The sequence below is a fragment of the Corythoichthys intestinalis genome, chromosome 5, assembly GCF_030265065.1.
Source record: "Corythoichthys intestinalis isolate RoL2023-P3 chromosome 5, ASM3026506v1, whole genome shotgun sequence".
Lineage (NCBI taxonomy): Eukaryota > Metazoa > Chordata > Actinopteri > Syngnathiformes > Syngnathidae > Corythoichthys > Corythoichthys intestinalis.
Genome location: NC_080399.1, coordinates 33,233,599 through 33,258,263, shown reverse-complemented (window position 1 = coordinate 33,258,263; position 24,665 = coordinate 33,233,599). Strand labels below are relative to the sequence as shown.

The following is a 24,665-nucleotide window of genomic DNA, read 5'->3' as shown; positions in this document are numbered from 1 at the left end:
GCGCTCCCATCAACTGGCCTTCAGGGATGGGATGAGGGGACAAACTGCACGGAATTTTTTGTAAAATCAACTCCACTGACTAATTAAACCCCCGCTAACTCAAAGATTAAGCCTAATGTCAAAAATTCTGAACTTCCGCTTTAACGATTAGGGTTAGTCAGTATCAGTCATATCCAATTACTTCTATAGACCCTACCCACGTGACGTCACAACTCCGTCCTCCTGACTGGTACCGCCCAATTGTCCGTCAACACATCGTGTTTACCTGTTACGGCTACGTACATTCCTCCTATTTGCGGCGTGTTTTTCTGCTCGTTAACATTAATAATCAAAATGGTGAAGGCGTGTGTGGCGGTCGGTTGCAATAACAGAGAAGATAGACGGAGAGACTTGAAGTTCTACCGGATTCCGAGAGACCCGGAGAGGAGAGAGCGAGATGTGCTGCTGCAATTCGACGAGAAAACTGGGCTCCAAACGATTACCACAGATTATGTAGTAGTCATTGCTAGGCTAATCGCCGACAACATACACGTATGTATGTAGTGAGAGTGCTATCGCTAAACCATATAAACATTAAAAGCCCTAGCTCCATTGACAAATGACATGAAATACATTAGACTTGACAGTGGATGTTAGCAAGAACAAAAGATTTTGAATTGAAAATTTCGTAACTCACCTTTCCAAGCACAAGATAGATTCCTGCCGAATTTTCGTGGACGAGGACCTGTTTCACTCAACCAGCAACGAAGTATTTATAAGCCTCCAAGCTCTTAAAGTTTTTCAACCTTTTGTGAGAATAGGTTGATTTTGTGTGGACAAGATAGTTGTACATATCAGGGTAGCTAGCAGATGTCAGGCAAATACGGCGGAGACAGCGGGTCGAAAAACATCGATTTAGGCATCAAATATGGATCTGGCGAATGGATAAACTGAAGCTTTTCCACATAACGCCTTTTATGCAACGCATCAAGTGAGTTTACGGCATCCAAAAGCACCGGGTCTTCCATGAAATGCATTATAAGTTGCTCGATCAATTGAGACCATTGATAATACAGACACAAAATGATGGACAAGGGGGCGGACAATACAGCGATCACGTGATTTTGTGACGTCGGTGGGTAGGGTCTATAGTCCAATGGTGGAAATAATAAATGAAAGATTTATCCATCAATTCCAAAGAAGGCCATATCCATCAATTTCAACGATGGCTATGTCCGTCAATTCCAATGAGAGAAATATTCCTCAATTCCAACAACGGCTATGTCAGACAATTCCAAAGATGGCTGGATCCATCAATTCCATTGACGGCTATTTCCTTCAATTACAATATTGTGCAGATCCGTCAATTCTAAAGACATCGATATCTGTCAGTTCCAAAGAGGGTCATACCTTTCAATTCCAATGTGGGAAATAAATGTCAATACCAATGGTGGATATGTCCGTCAATTCCTATGTCAGATAAATGCGTTAATTCATATGACAGCTCTGTCGGTCAACTACAAGACTGCTATATCTGTCAATTCAAACGATGGCTATAACCATCCATTTCAAAGATGGCAATATTTGTCAATTCCAAAGACAGAAATATCAGTCAATTCTAATGTCAACTATATTTGTCAATTCCACAGACTGAAATATCCATCTATTACAGTGAAGGCTATATCTGTCAATTCCCAAGACGTATGTACTCGTCAAGTCCAATGATGGCTATATCTGTCAATTCCAAAGATGGTTAGATATCAGACAATTCTGTTCCGATGGCAGATTGGAAATCAGGAAAACGTTATGACCAACAGAGCAAAGCATCTGATGTGGGAAAATATTACATTATGATTTTGTGATGTATGATTGCTTCTGTGACATAGATTGTAACAACAATTGTTTTTCACCTTGTTCCCATAGTTAGGAGACGCGCTTGAGAATCTCACGAGATAAGTTGTTTTGCACCATAGTATTGTTTTACTACACACCTGGGTCCTATAGTTACGCACCTGGGTCCCATAGAGATAACTTGTTTTGCACCCATAATATTTACCATTTGTTGGCATCTGTTGCAGCACAGCTCATTTGTCCCATGTGAAAAGCCCTTTTTCAAGGGGGCTGAACCAAAGTAGCTTAAATGTTTGTGATTGGACGGGGCCGCACCGCTCGGGGGCGGAAGTTGGCCTCTCCGCCTCCGAGGGGTGCGTCCTTACAAAACCGGACATTTCCGGGCGACCCGTGAGGTCTGCCAACGGGTCACGTACGGATCGCCTGGCTTTGTCCCTTTGCTGCTTTACTGGAGTGTTGCTGGCTTCCCACTCACTTGTCACAGTAAGCGATTATCATTGCTAAAGGGACATTTTGTTTTGCTGTAACGGTAACGCGGGGATTCTGAGGTTGACAAGCTCAAGTCTAGCGTCATCGTTGACATTTGTTGATAGTTGTTTGCTTGCTCTTGTGGGATTGTAATCAATAAATCTCATTTATTCTGCATTTTCTAATCAATAAACATTGTCTAATGAGCAAAAGTGTGCCTGTTACTGATTCACCGCGAACCTGGAAGTTTCATAAAACAGCATCCCCACCCCACGCAATTACTCCATTAATTGCATTTTGTGTGTGTGTGTGTTTAAATATTTTCTGCTTTATGAAGCTCTTTTTCTATATAACATGATAGGGACCAGGAAAGAAGCTTTTCACATTCCTGCATGTTTAGAACACAACTTTAATGGTTAGGATTCTGAAGAAATGTAATGAGGCTCTTCTCTATTGGAACTGTTTGGAGTCAAACTCAATTGGAGAAGAAAGAAAATAACTGTTTTGCATGTGTGATTAAAATAGCTAATGACAGAGATCAATTTGTGAGTAAACTCAGATTTAACTTGCCCAGACTAGTTTTTTTCTAAAAAGCGTCTCTATCTCACCTCTGGCCGCCTCGATGCAAAGACCCTGCGAGTTTCGGACCGGCTCTTCCTTCTCGATGTCAAATTTGATCAATCGATGTGGAAAGATTAACTGCAGGGAGAGGATTACAATATTTAAACTGAGAGGGCTGGCAGTGAGAAAACACGTTTCAGTGCTATTGACTGCGAAAGATGTCCAATCCATTTTGAACTGGGAGGGTCAAAACTGACTGGACGGCAGCCAAAAAAATGAAAAGGTAGATTGATACTCCCCAATACATGCCTCAGTGAAGTCCATCTGTACAGTAGATGTAATATTTCGTCTCCCTTGTTGAGTTCATTTTTAACCACAGCATTTTGGTACAGTATATCATAGCAGATAAGGCATTGTACCAACCCTGTGGAAAAAATTGCCCCGTCCAACAGCGCCGACCTTGGACGTGTAGTTAATAAAACCGATGTTTCCTTCTGTCGCCGCGTATAGCTCCTTTACTTTAATATCACCAAAGCGCCTCAGAAACTCCGACCAGATGTCTGCCCGAATGCCATTGCCAATGGCGATCCTCACGTTGTGATCCTTCTCATTCTCCTTCTGCAGAGGTCGCAACACACGTCAATGATGATGATCATCAACGCGTCGAGACGAGAAAGGATGGCGGATCGGCTCTTACTTTGGGTGTGTTGCATAGATAACGCATGGTTTCACCAATGTACTGCATAACGGTCACGTTGTGCTCCCTGCAGTCATCCCAGAACTGAGAAGCAGAGAACTTCCTCTTCAACACTACAGATATACCTGTAGCCAACAACATGATTGAACCACAAAATCATAGAGGGATTGCCAAGGATTGTTTGAGCACCCCATGTTTAAAGGTGCACAATGCAGGATTGATGACAAAAATAGGTATTGCAACTAGCTCAATATATGACTAGCACAAAATGCCCTCCCCCTTCGGATTGCCAGAATACAGCTTCACATTGGAGAACCTGAAGGAAAAGAAATTTAAGTGGCATGCAACGAGTCCTCTGTAGAAGGTAATATACATCTTATTTTTAATTGTCATTCCAGATGTTTTCATCGATGTAATAATGCCAAAATTTAGTAATGAGTTTATGTCACCATGACTTAAGTGAGGGCTGGCTACTTTTCTCAATGTATAAGCACATTGGCAAAGAAATATATAATTTAATACATTTAATAATGCAATGACAGCATCCACAAAGACGATTTAATTTCTTCATCCATTTTATTTTCATTCAACGACTAAGTTAAAGTTAAAGTCATGGTGTCTGTAATTCTGCTCTTGAGTGTTCTCACCACGCTGTTTAAATTTTTTTTTTTTTTTTTAAATGCCTTCCTGTTCAAAATTTTTCTTCCCCCAGAAAATGGAGATTTTAATATATATATATGTATATATATGTATATATATATATATATGTTAGGGCTGTCAAAATTATCGCGTTAACGGGCGTTAATTAATTTTTAGAATTAACCACGTTAAAATATTCGACGCAATTAACGCAGATGCCCCGCTCACACAGATTTAAATGACGGCACAGTGAAACGCTCACTTGTAAATTGTGTTTTATGGAGTTGTGCCGCCCTCTGCTGGCGCTTGGGTGCGACTGATTTTATAGGCTTCAGCACCCATGAGCATTGTGTAAGTAATTATTGACATCAACAATGGCGGGCTACTAGTTTATTTTTTGATTGAAAATTTTACAAATTTTACTAAAACGAAAACATTAAGAGGGGTTTTAATATGACATTTCTATAACTTGTACTAACATTTTTCTTTTAAGAACTACAAGTCTTTCTATCCATGGATCGCTTTAACAGAATGTTAATAATGTTAATACCATCTTGTTGATTTTATTGTTATAATAAACAAATACAGTCCTTATGTTCCGTATGTTGAATGTATATATCCATCTTGTGTCTTATCTTTCCATTCCAACAATAATTTACATAAAAATATGGCATATTTTATAGATGGTTTGAATTGGGATTAATTGCGATTAATTAATTTTTAAGCTGTAATTAACTCGATTAAAAATTTTAATCGTTTGACAGCCCTAATATATATATATATATATATATATATATATATATATATATATATATATATATATATATATATATATATATATATATATATATATATATATACACATACTGTATACACACAGTACATGCGTAAAGACTTTATCTTTGCCCCCGGTCATTGGATACACATGCTATATAACATAGCACCGGTTGATGGACCCACATACTAAATATCGTATCGGAGCAAAACCACGCTAATTGAATGCATATCCTAGTTTTTGCTTCACTTGTTGGCTTGAATACTTTGAGATTCATAACAAGGTTTTGTTTTGTTGTTTTTTTTTTTTTGCTTGAGTGGTAGACATAATTCAGACCGTTTGTCAAAGTTCGCGCAGCCTTAGTTTACAGAGTTGTGGCAGCCAGGACAAAGACTGGAAGTGTTTGGTCGTGTCACTCATGTGACGTGCTGCGCATCCCCCCCCACACACGCTTACTCACCGGCTGTGCCCATTCCAGGCTCCTTTTGTGAAGCATGTGTCTGGTGTTGTTTGGTAAGTTTTGCCTTCTTATCTTGGCCAGATATGCCAATGTTGCTTTAGCCTTTAAAGGTCTGTGCTGAGTGATCATCACACGCTAACCTAACTTTTATCGTTAGCATAGCATTCGCGTTAGCATTAGCATTTAGGGAGGTGACTCGGTGTGCTTTTAAACTCTTGGATAACATTTTATATACAGTTCATGGCATCCAGGAGAGTTTAATTAATTGCAAATAATGTGCTGTTTTCCTGCTTAGTGTGTATTAACATCAAGAAAATGGTGATATCCTTTTAGACTCTACAGTTATGTGCTCGTCTGTCATGTTCATTCGAAATTAATAAAAACCTATTTATTTACTATGGACTAAAACTTTTGAAGTTTATAGACGAAAACATTTTGAGAATTGTCGACTAAAACTAGATGAAATTTGTCAGAGTTTTCGTTGACTAAAACTAGACGAAGACGAACATATCTTGAAATGACTAAAACATGACTAAGACTAATAAGTATTTTCGTCCAAAAGACTAAGACTAAGACGAAAATTAAAATGGCTGCCAAAAACAACACTGCTCAGAAACTTTATTATTTTGAATATGGATAATTTACAATTTGAAGGGTTGGGTGTAAAATTTCCTCCAATTTTGGAATAGTCCAAATTCTTGGTGAAATAATAAAGGTCATCACCTCTCTCGATGGCGCCCGTTAACCCGAGGAGGAATCCTGAGCTGTGGTAGAGCGGCAGATTGATGTAGAATACGTCGTCTTGTGTGACACCGCTTAAAAACTGGACGAAAGATGCGGCCCACATCCGCTCGTGGGTGATAATCGCTGCTTTGGGGAAACCTAGTAGGGACAAGGAACATATACAACTTATGTATAGCAGTCATAGCTGTAATAAATTAATTTTTATTCGCACGCGATAAATTATGGCCCTTCCCTCACCATGTCGTTTGCAATTGAAGACAATTGCAAATTTTAAAAACGGGTGGGAACGCCAACGATTATCTTTGACGATTATTATCCGAACAGGTAACAGAGTAAATTTTCATCAGAAATGAATAAGAATTTCACTGGAATTGTGGTAAATACATTTAATTCCACATGACAACAAAAATCAATCCAGAAATTAGCGTGAACGTGGCAGACTTTCTCTGGACACTGAAATACCAATACAAACCTCATAAACACCAGTAGGCTGTTTAAAAATTGCAAATACTATACAGTAGGAGTGTGACAAAATATCGAAATGGTGATGTATCGTGATACTTTGTATCCCAAAAGGTTATCGATGCTCCTGTCAACACTCGAGATATCGTTTTATAAGATGTCAATATTTTTTTAAAAAAAAGAACCATCAAGTTGCTACCAAAATTTTCCACCATAATAGTGTCTCAGTTAACTCTACAGCTGCCAGTGATGGTGCTCGACGCCCAATCCATTTAGACTGGGAACGTTCGTTCATTCAAAACTGAGCGTTCACAGTCATTTGGTCCGATTATTTTGAGGGCATTTACAGGTCACTTACTGTTCATTTTAAGGCATTTAAAGGTCATTTCCTGTTGAATTTGAGTGACTGCCTATTTATTTTTGGTGATTCCCAGGTCACTTCCTGTGCTGTAACTCAAAATAAACAGGACTGACCCATAAAATACCCCAAAATCAACAGGAAGTTACTGAAAATCAACAGGTAAATGACCTTAAATGGCCCAAAATTACCTCATTGCCTGGCATTGGCTGCCACTGACGGCCATAGACGTTCAATCCGTTTGAAGTGGGAGGGATAGCAGCGAATGAACTCATTCCAATTCACAGCAGAAGCTTGTTTTACTGTTTATCAGTTCTTTGTAGAGTATCCTAGAATGATTTCCTGACCAATATATCGATAATTGTTGTATCGGCATATCGTCAGATCATCGTTATCGTGAGATTTGTATCGCAAATCGTATCATATCGTGAGGTACGGTCCTACTATACAGCGAGCTGAGAACGAACAACTCCCCAGGTGCAAAAAGAGAACCCCTGCGTGCCCCAATTTTTCCAATTTGTGGGCTCCTACCAGTGGTTCCCGAGGTGTAGATGTACAAAGCGGTGCTTCTGACGGTGACATTGGCTCGAAGGTCTCTGGACAGAGGCTCATCCGAGGCCTTGGAGATCTTGTCGGCCAAGAAGGTGATGCCCTGAATGTTCTGCGTCTCAGTAAGGAGGTACACTTTAACCCCCTGCTCTCTCAGTGCGGGTAAAACTTCTGCCACAGCATCCTGCATCTCTGTCAGCACACACACACATTTTAGTCATGTCACAAAGACAATTCTTCTCATTTATATGCTTTGTCCGACATCCTGCGCAGCATGGAACAGGGCAATTGAGCCCTTTTTACAAACATATCCCGGTAAATTCCCATTAAGGTGACGCGGGATTTACTTGCATCACTGCTTTCACGCATGTAGATATCCCAGGAATGACGCGGGTTAGACACTTTAACAGACTTGTCCTGTGTGGCCAATTGGCGGTCTCTGTGCGGAGAGGGCTGCTGGCGCGATTATATAAACCGGACAATAGGTCATTGTTGGTCGGCATTGGCTGTCACAATGTTGGTCAAATCGTCTTTTGTTCCAGAGCGTGTTGTGAGAGCGTTCCCAACATCGACTGCAGCCAATTCAAGCTCATCAAGACCAGTGTTGTTAATCTTACTTTATAAAAGTAATTAATTATAGTTACAAATTACTTCTCCCAAAAAGTAACTGCGTTAGTAACTCAGTTACCTGATTGTAAGAGTAATTAGTTACTTGGCAAAGTAACTGGTGATAATTTTCATGTTTTTTTTTTCCTCAAAAAAAAAAAAAGGTCACAATATGTCAGTACTTCTCAAATGGTGGGGCGGGCCCCCCAGGGGGGCGCGGAGCTATGCCAGGGGTGGTGCATGTGACCTTGGGCAACATAGGTTTTTTGCTGTACTAGAATAAAGTGTAATTGGACATCCACTCAGTGGGTGCCAGTGGCGCTCTGGACACTGAAGATATGAAAAGCGAAGACGAGGAAATATGACGAAGCCTATGTAGCATTTGGCATTGACTTTAAGCACAGTGGGAGACCAGGAAAGACCAGTCTGTTTACCGTGTCTAAAAATGTTCGCAGCGGACAGCAGGATGCCAAATCAATTAAGAGGTCACATAAAGACAGACATCTCAATTTAATCAAAATAAAATTAAATGGGGAAAAAATGAATATGAATCAGGAATTATTATGGATGAAAATTGTCCAATTTAAAAAAAAATAGGTCTAAATTAAAAAACTAACAAAAAAAAAAAAAAAAAAAAAAACAGGTATGAGATGTAAAAAAAATCTATAGAAAATTGGACATAAAATGAAAAACTTGAAAAATGTAAATTTTTAAAAAGAATAAATTCCATTTTTATTTTTAATGATTCCCCTTTTTTTCTCCATTTACAATATTTTTTCGTTTTTACTTTTAAGTATTTTATTTAATTTTTTTTTTTCACATTTTCTCATTTCTTGTTGTAATCTTAGTCAATTTTTTGGTCTATATTAAAAAACACATATATGGTTGATTTATTATCAATAATCATATGTAAATTTACAGCAAAACTGCTCAATGACAATGTCGTGTTTGTTCTATTAATTTTTGTTTTTTTCCGGTCAAATTGTTTGGGATTTAGTCCTCAAGAGTTAATGTTGGTAATCAATTTGAATTTATAATAATTTTTTGATATTATTAAATTTTATTTTTCAGTATCAAACGGTCAACAAATGTGCCTCGAGTGTATTTTTTTGCAGTTTGGAAGTGTTTTTGTTTGTTTGTTTTTTATTAAGGCAAATTGATGTGCTTGAAGTCTTTTCTATTTAAAACAAAACAAAGTTAGTAAAGTCATATTGTATTTTATTGTAAGTTGATCTACAGTGCCTTGCAAAAGTATTCGGCCCCCTTGAATCTTGCAAGCTTTCGCCACATTTCAGGCTTCAAACATAAAGATATGAAATTTAATTTTTTTGTCAAGAATCAACAACAAGTGGGACACAATCGTGAAGTGGAAAAACATTTATTGGATAATTTAAACTTTTTTTAACAAATAAAAAACTGAAAAGTGGGGCGTCCAATATTATTCGGCCCCTTTACTTTCAGTGCAGCAAACTCACTCCAGAAGTTCAGTGAGGATCTCTGAATGATCCAATGTTGTCCTAAATGACCAATGATGATAAATAGAATCCACCTGTGTGTAATCAAGTCTCCGTATAAATGCACCTGCTCTGTGATAGTTTCAGGGTTCTGTTTAAAGTGCAGAGAGCATTATGAAAACCAAGGAACACACCAGGCAGGTCCGAGATACTGTTGTGGAGAAGTTTAAAGCCGGATTTGGATACAAAAAGATTTCCCAAGCTTTAAACATCTCAAGGAGCACTGTGCAAGCCATCATATTGAAATGGAAGGAGCATCAGACCACTGCAAATCTACCAAGACCCGGCCGTCCTTCCAAACTTTCTTCTCAAACAAGGAGAAAACTGATCAGAGATGCAGCCAAGAGGCCCATGATCACTCTGGATGAACTGCAGAGATCTACAGCTGAGGTGGGAGAGTCTGTCCATAGGACAACAATCAGTCGTACACTGCACAAATCTGGCCTTTATGGAAGAGTGGCAAGAAGAAAGCCATTTCTCAAAGATAGCCATAAAAAGTCTCGTTTAAAGTTTGCCACAAGCCACCTGGGAGACACACCAAACATGTGGAAGAAGGTGCTCTGGTCAGATGAAACCAAAATTGAACTTTTTGGCCACAATGCAAAACGATATGTTTGGCGTAAAAGCAACACAGCTCATCACCCTGAACACACCATCCCCATTGTCAAACATGGTGCTGGCAGCATCATGGTTTGGGCCTGCTTTTCTTTAGCAGGGACAGGGAAGATGGTTAAAATTGACGGGAAGATGGATGCAGCCAAATACAGGAACATTCTGGAAGAAAACTTGTTGGTATCTGCACAAGACCTGAGACTGGGACGGAGATTTATCTTCCAACAGGACAATGATCCAAAACATAAAGCCAAATCTACAATGGAATGGTTCAAAAATAAACTTATCCAGGTGTTAGAATGGCCAAGTCAAAGTTCAGACCTGAATCCGATCGAGAATCTGTGGAAAGAGCTGAAGACTGCTGTTCACAAACTCTCTCCATCCAACCTCACTGAGCTCGAGCTGTTTTGCAAGGAAGAATGGGCAAGAATTTCAGTCTCTCGATGTGCAAAACTGATAGAAACATACCCCAAGCGACTTGCAGCTGTAATTGGAGCAAAAGGTGGCGCTACAAAGTATTAACGCAAGGGGGCCGAATAATATTGCACGCCCCACTTTTCAGTTTTTTATTTGTTAAAAAAGTTTAAATTATCCAATAAATTTTGTTCCACTTCACGATTGTTTCCCACTTGTTGTTGATTCTTGACAAAAAATTAAAATTTTATATCTTTATGTTTGAAGCCTGAAATGTGGCGAAAGGTTGCAAGGTTCAAGGGGGCCGAATACTTTTGCAAGGCACTGTATATTACGTTTTTTTCTTTAATATTAAAAAGGACACAAAGTTATTCAGAGGTGTACTGATTATAATAATAATCTTATAGACAAACGATACATTTACAGTCGAGGCAGAGAGTTGGGGGGGGTGCAAAACATTTCTGTCTTCCATTGGGGGGGCATTACAGAAAATAATTGAGAATCACTGCACTATGTGAAGTGTAAAAGGTTTTTGGGACAATTGGCCCTGGCCCAATTCTTTATCCTGATTTACCCTTTACCCTGAATCAACCGTTAAAAATAGTTAAAATTGCTCCCATTATTGCGTTAGTTCCCTTCTGTCTACTTTTGACATGTGGAAGTTTTAAAACTGTTTCATCATTTAAAGATAGAATCAAGTCAAGATTTTGCTGATTTAGGAGTATTTTAGATAAAAAGTTACTTAGGTTCACTAGGAAGGTTCTCTACAACAGAGCCTTCCTAAGAAGTCTACTGCTTTAAGATGGCGGCCGTTTACTAACGCATCTAGTTCCTATACTGTACATGTTGCTAACGCCCCCTGTATCTGTCATTTCGCATCTAGTTTTATATATACTGTGATACCTCAGCTCACGAACGCTTAAGCTCACGAACTTTTCGCCTCAAGAACAATTCGCGAGCATATAGTCTCTGCTGACGAACTAGTTTTCGGCGGACGAACCAAACCACGCGGTCGAACAGCACCACGAGAAGCTGATGCACGCTCACGGCGTCCCAGTTCGTCCCCTCCCTTTCGTTGAGTGCGGACGTGGTTTGTGTTTGATAGACATTTTGGACCATATTGAGTGTACTTTTGCTATTATGGGACCGAAAAAGACCCCACCACAGGCTAGTGCAGTGCTTCTCAATTATTTTCTGTTATGCCCCCCCAAGGAAGACGTAAATGTTTCGCGCCCCCCCAAACTCTGCCGCCACTGTAAATAGTATCATTTGTCTATAATATGACTATTAAAAGTACGCCTCTGCCTCACATTTGTATTCTTTTTTTCTATTAGCGAAAATAAGAGATCAACTTATAAAATATAACTTTATTAACATTGTTTCATTTGTAACAGAAAAGACGACGCGCATCAATTCGCCTGAATTAATCCAAACTGTAAAAATACACTCAAGGTACATTTTGACCATTTGATACTGAAAAATAAAATCAGTAAATAATAACAAATTCAAATTGATTAGAAACATTAACTCATGAGGACAATATGCCCAAAAAAATTGACCGAAAAAACAATACTGAATAGAACAAGAAGAAAAAAAGTGTTTTTGGACAGGACAGTTTTTATTTTCGGTGCTCCCACTATCACCTCCAGTTTGCAATGATGTGGGGTTATATTGCACTGAGCATGCTAACGGTGCTCACCGGTTTACTGATATAACACTGACAAAGCGGGACGATTGTTGGCAATATTCGGCACGTTTTCCCTGAAAAACAAACAAGCGGCTTATCAATGAGATTGGGGTCTAATGTCTTTAAGTGGCGTCTTCATTGATTTGGCTTCCAGCTGTCCGCTATCATCATTTTTAGAGATAGTAAACAGTGGTCTTTCCTCGTCTACCACTGTATTAAATGTCAAAGCCAAAAGGCAAACGGCTCGAAAAAAGCGCATTCCCGTAGATGAGGGCGGTCGTTGTGACGATCCCAAGCCGAAAATGGCGCTTCTTGGGCGGACACGTGAGAACCGGAGAAGACAGTGGGTCGCTGCGTGACTCCGGCCGGAAAACGGCCATCGATAACGGTGCACAGCTCTCAGTCTCCAGCTCGTCATGAGTCTCTTCCGTGTGCTCTTGCTTACTTCAAAAATACTGCGCGCACTTTGAAAATGAGAGCGCTACTGCCACCCACTGAGTGGATGTGCAAGTACACTTTATTCTAGTACTGCAAAAAAAAAAAAAAAAAAAAAGCATGTTCCCCGAAGTCACGCGCGCCACCCCTGGCATTGATCACTATTTGAGAAGTACTGGGCTAGTGTTACGCCTAAGAAGACATTAAAGAAAATAAGGTATATTTTTGTGTAGTTTTAAGGCTTATTTAGTAGAAAATTATGTTTTATGGGGACCTGGGAACGGATTATTCTCATTTTAATGGTTTCTTATGGGAAATAAATGTTCGGAAGACGAACTTTTCGCCTTACACACACGTTCTGGGAACCATTTATGTTCGTGAGCTGAGGTATCACTGTATATATATATATATATATATATATATATATATATATATATATATATATATATATACATATATACAGTATATAATACCTACCATGTATACTATATCTACCATATCATGTGGGCGTAGTTTGTAGGCTATCGGCTACAATCCGGTATTATTGGAGCCACCTAGCATCGCGTTTGCTCTGCGTCACAACTTTTTTGCTTCCTCCCCACTCCTGCTCTGCTCTGTCGTCTCGTTGAGTCTGTGTCCCTCAGACTTTTATCGCATCATTCAACCAATATAGCAACGCATAGTAACGCACGCCTTCCCATCCTCAGTAACGGTAACAGCGTTGCCGAGATGAAAAAAGTAATCAATTAGATTACTCACTACTGAAAAAAATAACGCCGTTAATAACGCCATTGTATTCTAACTCCGTTATTAACAACACTGATCAAAAATGTATATATAGCGCCGAGATATTAACTTGCTTTTCGCCATTCGACACCTTGTACTTTGAATTTCGTGCATTTGCTAGCTCGTTCGTATGCTGCCCTTGTTTTGAAATCCCCTACCTTGTGCTGGTATTTGAGTGCATTTGTTTTGTTGTCTTATCGGCTCTCTGCATACCGCTTAGGTTAGTATTATTGATCCCCGTCGACCTACTGTCACGAACCAATTGTGGTATTCCCCCTATTCTGCGATCAGGTGTATTTTTGTTTGTATTTAATAAACCCTTGAACGCATCCCTCGTTTGTTTTTTGCTTTGAGGTACAACCTTGTTTCCGAAGTTGCGGACCCTAACATCGGCAAGAAAATAAACCACGCATTTCCAAAGATTGATGATGGACTCTCTTCCTCTGCTCTATGATGCAGTAGCAATTTAATTTTGTTATGTTTTCCGTTTTGCTATTTTCAGCTTGCTATGTTGATATTTGCAATGTTTGTCTCCTGCGTTTCGTCTTACCGCGAAGAGAGAGGAAGGGACGATCGGCCCGCCAACATATTTACGTCTTCAGCCATTGTGCTGTGACCCATGAATTTAATGTTTGCTTTGACATACACCTTGTCCCGGAAAAGTCCCGGACACTATACTAAGACGCAACACGTAAAATGTCCAAGTAATCTCCGTGTCAGTCAACCCGGGAAATTTTTTTCATATATAAGGCCTGCCCGTTTAAATACCAGGATTTAAAAATTGTTTTAGTGTTTGTGAATGGGGATTCATTTGTCCTCTTTATTGGAGTTGCATTTGAACGCAAGACACTCCACTGTAAGCAGTTACATGTAGGGAATGTTAAACAGATAGGAAAGTGCTGTTATACCTCAACATCTGATATGCTGTTAATTTAATTTGCTGTTAAAACGACAGCCCCAAAACATCACTGCTCCAGAGATCTGCATGGAGGAATGGGCCAAAATACCAGCAACAGTGTGTGAAAAGCTTGTGAAGAGTTACAGAAAACGTTTGGCCTCCGTTATTGCCAACAAAGGGTACATAACAAAGTATTGAGATTAACTTTAGGTATTGACCAAATACTTATTTTCGACCATCATTTGAAAAATAAATTCTTTAAAAAATCAAAAAATGTGATTTTCTGTTTTTTTTTTCCACATTCTGTCTCTCATGGTTGAGGTTTAACCACGTTGACGATTACAGGCCTCTCTAATATTTTCATGTGGGAGAACTTGCACAATTAGTGGTTGACTAAATACTTATTTGCCCCACTGTATGAATAATTCGGGGATTGAAGCATTTATTCACAAGAATTTTCCCCAGAAAAGTTCTGTTTACGCCAGGTGGCCGCTAGCCTCATTCGCTAACAGTATATAGTGTATAGTGATTATAAAGGGCTATTGTGTTCTATAATAAGTTGTGATTGTATATAGAATTTATTAATAATCTATTTACATATTATTCATAATTGAGTCTGCATGTTTTCCTCAATTATTAGGTTTCTGATCTTAAACTGAGTGATTTATCAGCTGTTGAAAACTTGCAGTAAAAAAAAAAAAAAAAAAAAAAAAAGTAAGTTGCTATTTTGGTCGAAAAACATTTATGATATGATAAATATTGCTATTGATCCTGAAAATATAGGTGATTATCCCTGCATTTGGTGATTTTTGTGCATCTAGTGACTTTTATAGCCATTTTAAATTGTGTTATACTTATATAAAACATAATCGGAATTTTATTAGGGAACAACTTTGAATTTTTTGATGCCGCTGCTCATGGAGACTCATATTGGGCTAAGGTAGGTGCCTGTTTTGGTTTTCGGTCGGTAGCAGCTTTGGTTTTGAAAATATTTGCATTTGAAGTTTTTGAAAATAGGTCCCCTACGAATCGGCCCCTTTTCCCATGTCATGTCAGTAGGTTGTGAAGTCAGTGATTGATCATTTAGCCTATCAATTAATTAGGTTCATATTCGTGAGAAATGTAGCTAGGGTTGCCACCCGTCCCTTAAAATAAGGAACAATCTGTAACTTGGAGTTAAATTTTGCGTTCCGTATTGAACCAATACGTAATATAAATGAATAGCTATATTTCTATGCATTTTAGCAGTTTTGGGGATGTCCCTTTTTTTCTGCCAGTACAACTTTGGGCGCGAGGGGGGGCGTCCCGTATTTCTATTTCTGAAAGCTGGCACCCCTAAATGTAGCCCTGAGCCCCGTTCAATAATCTTTTTGGTCTTATTAAGGTCCTGTCCCCACCAAAAAGTGTACATGCAGGTTGTTATATCGACCCTACCAATGCTGAGACTAAACCTACACCCTTGGTTGCTGGTGCTATCATACCTGTCAATTTGTACGGTGAGCACTGATTTTTAAATGTGAACGCCCTACGTTCGAAATCTGTACGTTTTTCGTGCATTATGTTTTTTTTCTCCGTTCGGATTTTGTCACCGTTTCGGCAACGAGACAATGATGCGTTACTTTGTCGGTTGAATGACGCGAGAAAAGTCAGAGACACAGAGAGAGAAGAGTGTTTGTTGTGACGCTGTAGCAAACGCGATGCTAGGATAGGTGGCTCCAATATTTCCTGACTGTAGCCAACAGCCTAGATATGCCTACGCCTACATATGACATGCATATAGATCTACATGCGAAATGACAGACGGCGGTGTTAGTAAACAGCCGCCATTTTAAAGCAGTAGACCTCTCAGAAAGGCTCTGTTGTAGTGAACCTTCTGAGCGAACCTAAGTAACTTTTTTACTTATTTAAAAGTTACTAAGTAACTTTTTATCCAAAATACTCCTAAATCGGCAAAATCTTGACTTGAATCGGTCTTTAAATGATGAAACAGTTATAAAACTTTCACATGTCTAAAGTAGACAGAACGGAACTCATGCAGAGATGGGAGCAATTTTAACAACTTTAACAGTTGATTCACAACATTGAATGACTTCCAAACATAATTTGAAATTTATTTTTTTTTAAAAACAAAAAACATGAAACGTAACACCAGTTACTTTGCCAAGTAACTAATTACTCTTACATTCAAGTAACTCAGTTACTAACCCAATTACTTTTTGGGAGAAGTAATTTGTAACGAATTACTTTTTAAAAGTAAGATTAACAACACTGGTCATAAAGATGAAGTCTGCAGAATGAAAAGTGACGAAAGCGGGTATTTTATTCTGCCAATTTGTTGCCAAACACAATTTGCCTGCAACTATTGCTGGTCACTTCTCAGAATTAGCAAAATAAATGTTCCCTGACTCTAAGATTGCATCGGTAAGTTAATTTTATCAATTGACCTTTTTAGTTCACAATTGGACACACTAACGAACTACCTTCAAGCAGGGGTGAAAGTGGGCCAGATCGGTCAGGAACGCAGTTCTGGTATAAGATTCAGGGCCAGAACGCAGTTCCGGCATAAGATTCAGGGCCAGAATGCTGTTCCGGTATAAGATTCAGGGCCGGAATGCTGTTCCGGTACACGGTGCTTTGAGTCCGAAAATATGACAGCAACTGACAAAATGCTATGTAAAAAATTTTTTTTTAAATGCTAAGCTGCTACACATGCATTTCAGCTCCAAGAAGAAAACAATCTACCAACATCACAAGTGTTAACAACAAGCATAATAAAGTGCTTGTCTAGCGTAATGTTTCCACCAATATTTATTATTGATTTTATTCCATGGGCGGCATGGAGGTTTCCCCAGCTGCTGCAGTTATCTGAGTCTGACGATGATGAGCAGCAAAGCAAAACGCCTGGACTCATTTATCCGTTCAATTGGCTGACATACTGACATGTGATCAGCAGAGATGGTTAGCTCTGATTGGTTCAAATGTACGTTTTCTGGAACAGCCAAAAAAAAAAAAAAAAGCTTGTTGAATTAATGCAACAAAAAAAGGGCAATGCAACATAAAATGAATCAAATATTTAAGAGCAACGAAAGAGTTGAGGAGGCTTATTTATCATATTTAGTTTTATTTACTCTGATGGGGAGGTTCAGAATATCTTAGCTGTCAATGTGCACTTTGGACTTATATTTGTTCATTTATGTTAGGCTACTTATACATTTCCTTATGATTTAAAAAGGCAATGTTTGCGCGATCTTCAAAATATATTTTCAATTTCACTCTGCATAATATAAGTCATTTGTACTTATTTTTCTGAATGTACCGGTATGTTACTTATAGCTTTATTATTTAAAAAAAAAAAAAAAAAAAAAAAGTAAATGCTTACATTAACTTCAATTTACATATACAGTGCCTTGAAAAAGTATTCGGCCCCCTTGATCCTTGCAACCTTTCGCCACATTTCAGGCTTCAAAAATAAAGATATAAAATTTTAATTTTTTGTCAAGAATCAACAACAAGTGGGACACAATCGTGAAGTGGAACAAAATTTATTGGATAATTTAAACTTTTTTAACAAATAAAAAACTGAAAAGTGGGGCGTGCAATATTATTCGGCCCCCTTGCGTTAATACTTTGTAGCGCCACCTTTTGCTCCAATTACAGCTGCAAGTCGCTTGGGGTATGTTTCTATCAGTTTTGCACATCGAGAGACTGACATTCTTGCCCATTCTTCCTTGCAAAACAGCTCGAGCTCAGTGAGGTTGGATGGAGAGTGTTTGTGAACAGCAGTCTTCAGCTCTTTCCACAGATTCTCGATTGGATTCAGGTCTGGACTTTGACTTGGCCATTCTAACACCTGGATACGTTTATTTTATAACCATTCCATTGTAGATTTGGCTTTATGTTTTGGATCATTGTCCTGTTGGAAGATAAATCTCCGTCCCAGTCTCAGGTCTTGTGCAGATACCAACAGGTTTTCTTCCAGAATGTTCCTGTATTTGGCTGCATCCATCTTCCCGTCAATTTTAACCATCTTCCCTGTCCCTGCTGAAGAAAAGCAGGCCCAAACCATGATGCTGCCACCACCATGTTTGACAGTGGTTTGTTCAGGGTGATGAGCTGTGTTGCTTTTACGCCAAACATATCGTTTTGCATTGTGGCCAAAAAGTTCAATTTTGGTTTCATCTGACCAGAGCACCTTCTTCCACATGTTTGGTGTGTCTCCCAGGTGGCTTGTGGCAAACTTTAAATGAGACTTTTTATGGCTATCTTTGAGAAATGGCTTTCTTCTTGCCACTCTTCCATAAAGGCCAGATTTGTGCAGTGTACGACTGATTGTTGTCCTATGGACAGACTCTCCCACCTCAACTGTAGATCTCTGCAGTTCATCCAGAGTGATCATGGGCCTCTTGGCTGCATCTCTGATCAGTTTTCTCCTTGTTTGAGAAGAAAGTTTGGAAGGACGGCCGGGTCTTGGTAGATTTGCAGTGGTCTGATGCTCCTTCCATTTCAATATGATGGCTTGCACAGTGCTCCTTGAGATGTTTAAAGCTTGGGAAATCTTTTTGTATCCAAATCCGGCTTTAAACTTCTCCACAACAGTATCTCGGACCTGCCTGGTGTGTTCCTTGGTTTTCATAATGCTCTCTGCACTTTAAACAGAACCCTGAGACTATCACAGAGCAGGTGCATTCATACGGAGACTTGATTACACACAGGTGGATTCTATTTATCATCATCGGTCATTTAGGACAACATTGGATCATTCAGAGATCCTCACTGAACTTCTGGAGTGAGTTTGCTGCACTGAAAGTAAAGGGGCAGAATAATATTGCACGCCCCACTTTTCAGTTTTTTATTTGTTAAAAAAGTTTAAATTATCCAATAAATGTTGTTCCACTTCACGATTGTGTCCCACTTGTTGTTGATTCTTGACAAAAAAATTAAATTTCATATCTTTATGTTTGAAGCCTGAAATGTGGCGAAAGGTTGCAAGATTCAAGGGGGCCGAATACTTTTGCAAGGCACTGTATATCCTATATTCTTAAGTAGTTAAAATTGATATTTGGCATTTAGTATATGAGAAAATGAGAGAAAATACAAATTAGGAGATGGAGGTTGAGGTTATTGCTGTTTTTGTTAACTTTCATTTTACAAATCATTGGAAAAAAATAAAAATTTTGAATGAAAATCAGTTTTTGTATGTGTTATAGGAATAACTGTGCTAAAACAGTTTTCTTTGCATTTCAGTAGTTTTGACTCCCCCAACCCCCCCCCTCAAAAAAAAAAAAAAAAGAAATTAATAAATAAATAAATTCAAAATCTGGCTCCGTTCTAGCCACTTTCACCCCTCCCTTCAAGTCAAACTGAATTGCGAGCTGAAGTGACATGAAGTGCAGCCATCAAGACGTGATAGAAATTGCCAAAAGTGCTACATAGAATTATAACAAAAGTCACTGTTAAATTTTAGTAATCATGATATAGCTGAAGATATTGTTCTTTGATTGCACCAGGTTATATGTTACAATATTACCAATAAATTCATATTATTTGAAAAATTGAGTTTTATTTTTGTTTCATATTGCACGTTATATACAACGTTGTAAGATTGCCAACGGCCTTGGGTTGAAAGGTATGTGTTATGTCCCTACCTTCCCTATATGCAAACCTACGCCCTTGGTTCTTTTTCTTATTGTGGAACTGGCCACCTTTGTGATGTCCGATTTAAATATATTTAGTGTAAATAAATTAATTAAAAAACGGAAAAGTTGAGAATAATCACGTGCCGACAACAGGTAGGTACGATTGAGCCGTCACGCACCTGCCGACGTCACCAGTACTTTGGTCCCGCAGCAGGAGAAGCAGTGCAGTAGAGACTTGGCTCTTATGTTGAAGTTAAGCAGGGCAACCGGACAGCCCAGTTTGGCGAGTCCCAACCAGGTCCACACCACGTTGGGCTCGTTGCCCAGGAAGAGCGCTACGACGTCGCCCTCCCGCAGGCCTGCCTCCAGCCGCAGGACCCGAGCCACCCGGTTGCTGCGCCGCTCCACCTCGCCGTAGGAGAAGCGTTCGCCCTCGAAGTGCAGGAAAGTCTTGGCCGGGTGTCTCCGGGCAGCCGCCACGAAGTGGTCCACCAGACCGTAGAACGGCTTGCTCCTCTTGTACCGGACCAGTCTGACGGCGAGCAGGAGGCTCCGGAGGACGTAGGCGCAGTCGTCCGCCCAGTAGGGGAAGCTCGTCCGGAGGATGAGCAGCAGCAGCAGCAGGCCACCCACGACGACCGTCAGCCACACCAACATCTTCACTCGCTGCCGACGACGACAGTGCACTTGTCGGCACGGATGGCTGCGAGTGCGCGTGGGGCATTAGTGAGTGCTGAAGTTCAGAGACTTGACGCCTCCTACTTTCCGCGTTTTCAAGTCGACAGCCTGACGGATGACTTCCCACGCCTACAAGGGGACACACTTTGGAAGCATTATTGCACCCTTGCTTTTGAATTCTCCGTCCCCAGCGCGTGCCAGTGGCGCCTCCAGAAATTTTTCATAGGGGTGGCCAGATGGGGCCACTTAAAATCTTGGGGTGGCCAAAACTAAAAGCCATAATTTCAGGTTTTCATTATATTACTGCAGTAAAAAGGTCAGGGGAAAAATATCAGAAAGACTTAAGGACACAGCTACTGATATACTTTGGTGTATTGTGTAATATTTGATGTTACTAATGATTTAATGTGCATAGTCCATAACTGTCCAGTCAACATTTTGAGATCCACAACAATTCTGTTTTATTGTGTTATGTATATATTAGGCATAAGGTGTACATTTAACTAGGGCTGTCAAACAATTAAACATTTTTAATCGATTTAATCACAGCTTGAAAATTAATTAATCGTAATTAATCGCATTCAAACCATCTCTAAAATGTGCCAAATTTTTCTGTAAATTATTGTTGGAATGGAAAGATAAGACAAGACGGATATATACATTCAACATACTGTATATAAGTACTGTATTTGTTTATTATAACAATAAATCCACAAGATGGCATTAACATTATTAACATTCTTTCTGTGAAAGGGATCCACGGATAGAAAGACTTGTAATTCTTAAAGGATAAATGTTAGTTTGTATATTGTGACTAAATATTGCCATCTAGTATATTTGTTGAGCTTTCAGGAAATGATACTGTAGCGACTTAACTGTTCTGCCCAAATGCATGATGGGAAGTGGTGCAACCATGACTGTGTGTGGTGGCTGCAAATGCTATATCTTCTCTGCGTTGGGTACACTACAGGGTGTTAAGAAAAAGTTCAATTCCTGTCATTCTTCCACACGTCGCTTCCCACAGTATTTATAGTTAAAGATGACAAAGCTTTTGCCAATTAAAAGCACGGCTGCAATGAATGCTTGTATCTACTCCACTCACTTGACACTGCCACTTATCTCTGTATATAAGTAAAACGGCGCTATTCTAGGCTGTTTGCTGAGTCGTGCCGCGAATGTGTTAATTGCGATAAATTTTCACGTGATTAATTTTAACAAATTAATTACCGCCTGTTAATGTGATAAATTTGACAGCCCTACATTTAACAAAACAAAATAAATACATTGATTTGGGATGAAATGCATAACTGAGGCTACAACAATCTAACGATATACTGGCAAGCGGGGTGGCCAGTGGGGTGGCCAATCAATTTATAGGAGTGGCCGTGGCCACCCCTGGTGGCGCCACTGGCGCGTGCCTCTGTTTAACGGTGCTGAGGATTTTTTTTACCATCCACACTCTAAAAAAAAATCCACTGGCTCTACTTAAAAAAATTGTTGTAACAATTTGCATTTAATTTTTTAAGTAAATTCAACTAAGCAATGATTAAGTACTTCCCTTATAAATTTTCTAACTGGACTAATTCAATTAGTATAGTTGAACCATCATTATTTATTGTCCTCCACAAGCTTTATTGTGTAGAACCAACTCAATTTTTATAGCATTAATAAGAAATAAAACTACTTCATTTAGGTTGCTATGACGCCTTCATTTTAATTTCTCAACTCAAAAGTTGATGCAAAATGGTACTTAAATTTATTGAGTAAGAGCAACTCATTCATTTTCCATGCCGCTTTTTCCTCACGAGGAGCTGGAGACTATCTCAGCTAACTATGGGTAGTAGGCAGGGGACACCCTGAACTAGTTGCCAGCCAATCGCAGGGGACAAGGAGACATACAACCATTCAGGCCCACTCATACCTACAGACAATTTAGAGTGCTCAATCAGCCTACCATGCATGTTTTTGGAAACCGACGCAGGCACGGGGAGAACATGCTAACTCCACACAGGAAGGCCGAAGCCTGGGATTGAACCCTTGATCTCAGAACTGTGAGGCGGACGTGCTAACCACTCAGCCACCGTGCCGCCTAAGAGTAGCTTGTTTTTCTAAAATAAATTGGACATGGCAACTCCGGTTTTATTTGGAAAAAAATATATATTTCAAAACTCAAAAGAATGGACAAAATGAAAGTGCAGAGCAAAACCAATATAAACATCCTAAACATTGTCAACAGTTCACTTCAGGTGCAGGTATAAACGAAAAGTGTACTTCCAGTACTTTGATACACAGATATGGCACAACAACACACAGTGCAAAACAAGTGTACAACAAAATGTTTGCAAATGTACAAACAATATAGGGTGATTGAAAAGTAACTCCTGTTTTAAGATAATTTATTTAAATGTTGTAAACATTTTTGTAATTTTTTGAGTATGCTGCTTGATGTATGGTAATGAAATCTGTTTTAATTGTCTTTCTGACTGCAAATATTGTAAGGCAGAAAATGGCCAATTCTTTTCCCGTGGTAATATGCACATGTGATGGGAATTTAGGAAGTTGCACCAACTTAATAATGGAATAGAAATTAAATTTCACTCACTTAATCTTTCCCTTTGTTACGTGAAAGCAGAAAAGCTTATTCCAAAACAATATACTTTTAAGTTAATACGTCTTTCTTAATATTTAATTTTGATTAACTCCATAAAAGAAGTTACCAACTTAATAAAACAATGAATAGTAAAAAAAAGTCATTTTTATGTTGAAAAAGCTCATGTTTTCAAGTCATACCAACTAGCCTCATGAATCATTTTTTAGAGTGCAAAAACAGCTATTTTGGTCCAAATTTGTCATGCTCGTGCGTTTTCTCCATGCAAGACATGCACAACGGCAGTACACACGCATGCTGGGTAGTTTACGTACTACTACTAGGCTACTACAAAGACAGCATTCTACAAGGGTGTTGGTTTGGTCTCAATGGCGCCAGCAGGGGGTGGCCAGGGGTGGTCACGACCCCCCTATAAATTTGTTGGCCACCCCACTGACCACCCCGCTTGCCAGTATATCGTTAGATTGTTGTAGCATCAGTTATGCATTCCACCCCAAATGCACTGCCAGGTAAGCCGCTGCTTCTCACCTTCACAGTAGCCCCCCCCCCCCGCTGCTGTTGAGCGCTCCAACAGCAACGGTTTAGTGTGTGCGACAAGGTAGCACAATTCAAAACTACTGAAATGCAAAGAAAACTGTTTTGGTCAGGTATTTCTATAAAAACTGATTTTCTTTCAAAATTGTACTTTTTTCCCCAATGATTTGCAAAATAAAAGTTAACAAAAACAGCTATCCATCTCCTAATTTTTTATTTTCCCTCATTTCCTCACATACTAAATGCCAAATCTCAATTTTAGCTACCTAAGAACATAGGATGTATATTAAAATTGAAGATAATGTACAGTATGTAAACATTTACTTTTTGTTGTTTTTTTAATAATAAAGATAGAAATAACATACATTCAGAAAAATAAGTACAAAAGACTTATATTATGCAGAGTGAAATGGAATATATTTTGAAGATCGCGCAAACATTGACTTTTTTAAATCTTAAGGAAAAGAATAAGGAGCCTAACATAAGTCCAAAGTGGACATTGACAGCTAAGATGTTCTGAACCTTCCCATCAGAGCAGGGCCGGCCCAGGCGATTTGGGGGCCCTAAGCAAAATGATGCCAAGGGGCTCATATTTTTGGCCCACCATTTCATCACAGTGTACTGTGAAACCCATACATGCAATCCAACCCATACGTCCATATTTTGGATATTAATCAGATTTTGTTGCACTGCATACGTCAAACTTCTCTCCCC

The 24,665-nt window shown here is 39.2% G+C and overlaps 1 protein-coding gene across 1 annotated transcript in view; it reads right to left on the bottom strand.

The window, feature by feature from the left end:
- The window catches only part of zgc:101540 (hsFATP2a_ACSVL_like domain-containing protein), a 28,656-nt gene extending 7,791 nt beyond the window's left edge, over positions 1–20,865 (bottom strand). Inside the window, exons 1-6 of the mRNA XM_057837475.1 lie at positions 20,311–20,865; positions 7,526–7,735; positions 6,154–6,312; positions 3,557–3,681; positions 3,283–3,477; positions 2,907–2,997 (exon numbers count right to left, since the gene is read on the bottom strand). Coding sequence (XP_057693458.1) covers positions 2,907–2,997; positions 3,283–3,477; positions 3,557–3,681; positions 6,154–6,312; positions 7,526–7,735; positions 20,311–20,788 — 1,258 coding nt within the window. The 5' untranslated portion in view covers positions 20,789–20,865. The remainder of the gene's footprint in view (positions 1–2,906; positions 2,998–3,282; positions 3,478–3,556; positions 3,682–6,153; positions 6,313–7,525; positions 7,736–20,310) is intronic.
- Between the last annotated feature and the right edge of the window lie 3,800 nt (positions 20,866–24,665).